We start from the raw sequence: 5660 nt of genomic DNA on the forward strand, positions 1-5660 counted from the left end.
CCAATGACCCACTATTATACCAATGACCCACTATTATACCAATGACCCACTATTATACCAATGACCCACTGTTACACCATTGGCCCACTGTTATCCCAATGACCCACTATTATACCAATGACCCACTATTATACTAATGAACCACTATTATACCAATGGCCCACTATTATTTCAATTGCCCAAAGCCCTCAAGCAGGCCCCAAGGGAGTGAAGTACTGTTGGGGCTGCCATCTATGAAACAAGACGTTAGACTGGACCCTTCTCAGAAGATGCCTCGGCCCTTAATTGGAAGAGGACCAGGACTAACTCTCCACGTCTCTCCCGGGGATCTGCACTCCATCCCTTCGAATTAATATCACTAAAGCCAGTTATCGGCTCATTATCGCGTTCATTGCTGCGCACAGGTCAGCTGCCACGTGAATCCTGCACTCCCCTAAAGCCCATCGGAAGCCCGCTGGTTTCAAGAGGTGCGACATAAATGCAAGCCTTCCTAGCCCGCTTTGCAAGAGGTCGCTCAGAAAATGGAGAGGCAATCCCCATGAGGCCTCGCGAGCGGGTGGGATCCCACGGTTTCTTTCGGCATCTTACCCGACATCTGTTGCCACAGCAACCAGCACCGCAGCACCCTTCACCCCCAGCTCGTATGGCGGAACACGCAGGACACAGGATCTGTGGGACAGAAAGATTTCCAAAAATTAATCGGAGCGAAATTACGAGCAAGGAATGGTAACCAACGCTGGCGTGGAGAAACTAGGATCAGGAATAAAATGTTGCAGAACCTACAGGAAGGATATTATTAAATTCGAAAGGGTGTGGAAAAGATTTTACAAGGATGTTCCCGAGAATGGAGGGCTTGAGTTATAAGGTGAGGCTGGATAGCCTGGGACTTTTTTTCCCTGGATTGTAGGAAGTCGAGAGTTGACCTTATATAGAGGTTTATAAAATTATTAGGGGTCTGGATAGGGTTAATAGTAGATAGCAAGACCTGCAGATGCTGGAGTCAGAGACAACACAGGGTGGGACTGGAGGAACACAGCAGACCAGGCAGCATCAGAGGAGCAGGAAAGTCGGCATTTCGGGTCAGAACCTTTCTTCAGAAAAATGTCTTATCCATTGGATTGGGGATTTCAAGACTAGGGGGCATGTTTTAAAGGTTTGTTTTTAAACTTGAAAGGGCTCAGGAAAAATCTACAAGGATGTTGCCCGGGTTGGAGGGTTTCAGCTATAGGGGGAGGCTGAAAAGGCTGGGGGTATTTTCCCTGGACCCTCAGAGGCTGAGGGGTGACTTTATAGAGGTTTGTAAAATCATGATAGATATTGATAAGGTGAATAGCAAAACAGCAGCGTAGCGGAGTCCAAAACTAGAGGGCATAAGTTTAAAAGTGAGCGGGAAAGATTTAAAAGGGACATAAGGGGCAACTTTTTCACGCAGAGGGTGGTACATGTATGGAATGAACTGCCAGGGGAAGTGCTGGAGGCTGGTACAGTTACAACATTTCAATGACATCTGGATACGTACATGAATAGGAAAGGTCTCGAGCGATATGGGCCAAATGCTGGCAAATTGGACTAGTTGAGTTTGGGAAACTTGGTCAGCATGGACAAGTTGGGCTGAAGGGCCTGTTTCCATGCTGTGCAACTCTATGACCAAGGCCTCAAACTGTAAATTTGAGCAAAGGTTGCAAGTGAATCTTTTGTTTCCGAGCCTGAGTGTGTACCTGGAGGCAGAATTTTGGTTTCAAATAATCAAAAGATGAACCATATCTTTATCGACGTACACAAGGTCAGCCGACCCTGTGAATTAAACATTAAAAATAAGACAAAGAACTGCGGACAATGGAAATATCTGAAACAGACAAAAGCAAAAATTACTGGAGAAACTGGAACTCAAAACGTTAACTCTTGTTTGTTTTTTCTCTCCACAGATGCTGCCAGACCTGTTGAGTTTCTCCAGCAATTTCTGTTCTTGTTTGAAATTTCCAGTGTCCACACAGCTCGTTGCTTTTCTCTTCATTTGTTGCAAAGACCCTGTACCTTTCATAAGAAAATACCAGCGAAATTTGCGAATGGCACATTCAGGACTCAGCTGTTTTGCCCACCTGAAAGTGGATCTCCCGTACGTTAATTTCGAAGCTTGTTGGCTGATGGCATCCCACTGCATCCTATACAGACGTGGTCTATTTGCTCAGAGACAACGGACTCTTTAAATAAATTCAATTCCTCCACAGGCTCGGGAGAGAATTGTCACTATAATTTCCTCTACCATCTGCCTCAGCTATTTGCTGACTGAAGAGTCATAGTCACACAGCACAGAAACAGGCCCTTCGACCCAACTTATCCATGCTGACCAGGTTTCCCAAACTGAACTAGTCACGTTTGGCCCATATCCCTCTAAACCTTTTCTATCCATGTAGCTGTCTAAATGTCTTTTAAATATTGTAACTGTACCAGCTTCCACCATTTCCTCTGGCAGTTCATTCCACACATGCACCACCAGAAATAAAAGTTGCCCCTCAGGTCCCTTTTGAATCTTTCCCTCCTCACCTTAAACCTATGCCCTCTAGTTTTGAATTCCCTTACCCTGTGGGAAAAGACCTTGACTATTCACCTTATCTACGCCTCGCCTGATTTTATAAGCCTACATAAGGTAACCCCTCAGCCTCCTACGCGAAAAAGTCCCAGCCTATTCAGCTTTTTGGTGCTGTATGACTATACGACTCTAAGGAAAATACCCTGCTGGGTTCGTACATCGCGTCAGGAAGTGTCTGATGACTGAGCATCAGGGCACCAGTACACAAGACGGCACATTCGAATAGTAACCCCCAGCACTTCCTTCCTGCTGTTTAATCAAAATAAAATGGCCTGCTCATGCCCACCCAATTGCCTACACCATTTATGGCATGGGCAATGTATTCGCAGACAAAGGTTCACAATCTGTCCCTGTTGGAGTTCTAGTCACCCCTCTGTATTCTGGGAGTCACCTCAGGGAGGGCTGAGAAGGAGAGGTAGCTACAGGCCCTAGCTTACGGGTCCCACCACGAATGCACCCCGGTTCAAAAATGAGCCAAACGGTGGTACACAATATCCAGCCTAACGACAATGTTTTCACTAGAGCGTCGGAGGTTGAGGGGGGCAGCCTGATAGCATTATATAAAATTATGTCGGACATGGATGGGGTGGATAGCCAAAGCCTCCTAGGCCAGGATGGAAACATCAAATACTAGGGGGTATAGTAGGAACTGCCAATGCTGGAGAATCTGATATAACAAGGTGTAGAGCTGGATGAACACAACAGGTCAAGCAGCATTAGAGGAGCAGGAAGGCTGACGTTTCGGGCCTAGACCCTTCTTCAGCCGACAGAAAACGTCAGCTTTCCTGCTCCTCTGATGCTGCTTGGCCTGCTGTGTTCATCCAGCTCTACACCTTGTTATATCAAATACTAGGGGGGTGTAGGCTTAAGGTGAGAGGGGGATGTGTGAGAGAAGTTTCTTTACAGAAGATGATAGGCGACCAGAAGGATTTTGATAAGGATGTTGCTGGGGTTGGAGGGTCTGAGCTACAGGGAGAGGGCTGGGGCTATTTTCATGGGAACGTAGGAGGCTGAGGAGTGACCTTATAGAGGTTTATAAAATCATGAGAGGCATGGATAGGGTGAATAGCCAAGGTCTTTTCACTAGGTCGAGGCATTCCAAAGCTAGAGGGCATATTTTTTAAGGTGGGAGGAGAAAGATTTAAAAGGGACCTGAGGGGCAACTTTTTCACGCAGAGGGTGGTTCATGTGTGGAATGAGCTGCCTGAGGAAGCTGTAGGTACAGGTACAGTTGTAACATTTAAAAGACATTTGGATACTTACATCAATAGGAAAGGTTTGGAGGGATACGGGCCACACAGAGGCAAGTGGGACGAGTTTAGTTTGGGAAACTTGGTTGCAGGGAGGAGTTGGCCTGAAGGGTCTGTTTCTGTGCTGCATGGCTCTGTGACTGAAGAGGAGTCATATCTGATCTGAAACATAAACTCCATCTCTCTCTCTCTCCACGCATGCTGACAGTCCTTGGTTTAGTTTCTTCATCATTTTCCTATTTCAGATCTCCAGTCTCTGCAGTACTCTTTTATTATTTTTTTCTTCTTGTCTGTATAGCCGTTGTTTCCTGCTCCCGATTACAACATGGCACTAGCTTCAGGTAGTGAGGGTGGGGCAGGATGGGGATGGAGGGTCACGGGGAGAACGGAGATCGAGGGCAGAACAGATGGGCCGAGCGGTGTGACTCTACTCTCTTATCTGACGGTCTAAGGTGGCAGAGAGGATTCGCAACGCCTTCCACGGCCAATCAGCAAGGCCGATACTCAGCATCCCAAGAATAGCCGCCAGCAAGTGAGGCAGATGCAGGAAGCCATGGCGAAGGGTCAGTGGGGATGGATGGGAGCGTGCCTGGGTGAGGTAGACCATCTAGGGCGGCATGGTGGCTCAGTGGTTAGCACTGCTACCTCACGGTGCCAGGGACCCTGGTCCTATCCCAGCCTGGGGAAGACCATCTGTGTGGCGTTTGAACAATCTCTGCGTGGGTTTCCTCCCACAGTCCAAAGATGTGCAGGTCAGGTCAGTTGGCCTTGAGGAAATGCAGAGTCACAGGGATAGAGTAGAGGGATGGGTCTGGGTGGGATGCTTTTCAGAAGGTTGGTGTTGACTCAATGGGCCGAATGGCCTGCTTCAACACTGCGTAGGGATTCTACGATCTAGAAATCGATGGATGGCACACTTACCAAAAGCCCACCTCCAACAATTCCTCCCATCAGCCAGACCTGCAGCGTGATGTGATCAGTCCATTCTCTCTCTGCATTGGGGAACATGAGGAGGATATTGGCTATGATGCATATGAAGGCCAAGGGCAAGAGGACCAGGCCAATGCAGCGGGCACATTTCCCGGTACACATCGTCGCACAGTGCGCTCTAACTGAAGCCTCCTGCTCGCCAGGCTCGGAGACTACCTCTCCTTCCCTTTTAATGGGTGGACTCTGACCGACTTGTGGGAACTGTTACAATCTGGTACCGTACTGTCATCACTATTTACTCACCGATAAGGGAGGCCAGTCACCTCATTGTACAATCAGAACTAGATAGCAAGCGACAAGATAACCACTGGACTTACAAAGATTTATTGGTGGGGGCATGGGGAAATACCACTGAGGTAAGTACCAAACAGTGACTGGGATGTGACTGAAACAATCAATTATCATTTGCACTATGGTAAGGGACAAACATTAATGTGATAAAATAATGAAAGGTTTACTCATATCAATATGCAAATACACAATACAACCGTCCAGGGACAAAGTATCCCGCATGCTTGGCCCACATCCCCTCCCTTCACCGCCAACGCTCAGTAGCAACAGTGTGCACCGTCTAAAAGATGCGCTGTAGAAATTTTCCAAGGCAGTGCCTTCCAAATCCACGACCACTTCCACCTAGAAAGACAACAGCAGCAGATACGTGGGAATACCACCTCCTCCAAGTTGCCCTCCGAGCCACTCCCCATCCTGACTTGCATATATATCGGCCGTGAATTAATTGAACTCTGTCTCCAGAATACAAGCCTGTATTTTAGTCCTCGTCTCCAACTAGCCCTGATAATCCTTCATTCCCCTGCCTAACAGGAGTGGAT

At 47.6% G+C, this 5660-nt stretch overlaps 2 protein-coding genes across 2 annotated transcripts in view; one reads left to right on the top strand and one right to left on the bottom strand.

The window, feature by feature from the left end:
- tm4sf5 (transmembrane 4 L six family member 5) overlaps positions 1-4932 on the bottom strand; it is a 10779-nt gene extending 5847 nt beyond the window's left edge. The window contains exons 1-2 of the mRNA XM_020523374.2: positions 4762-4932; positions 589-669 (exon numbers count right to left, since the gene is read on the bottom strand). Coding sequence (XP_020378963.2) covers positions 589-669; positions 4762-4932 — 252 coding nt within the window. The remainder of the gene's footprint in view (positions 1-588; positions 670-4761) is intronic.
- A 343-nt stretch (positions 4933-5275) lies between these two features.
- The window catches only part of pelp1 (proline, glutamate and leucine rich protein 1), a 44193-nt gene continuing 43808 nt past the window's right edge, over positions 5276-5660 (top strand). The window contains exon 1 of the mRNA XM_048620032.1: positions 5276-5332. Within this exon, the coding sequence (XP_048475989.1) occupies positions 5276-5332 (57 nt within the window). The remainder of the gene's footprint in view (positions 5333-5660) is intronic.

The sequence above is a fragment of the Rhincodon typus genome, chromosome 45, assembly GCF_021869965.1.
Source record: "Rhincodon typus isolate 14 chromosome 45, sRhiTyp1.1, whole genome shotgun sequence".
NCBI classification, from domain to species: Eukaryota; Metazoa; Chordata; class Chondrichthyes; order Orectolobiformes; family Rhincodontidae; genus Rhincodon; species Rhincodon typus.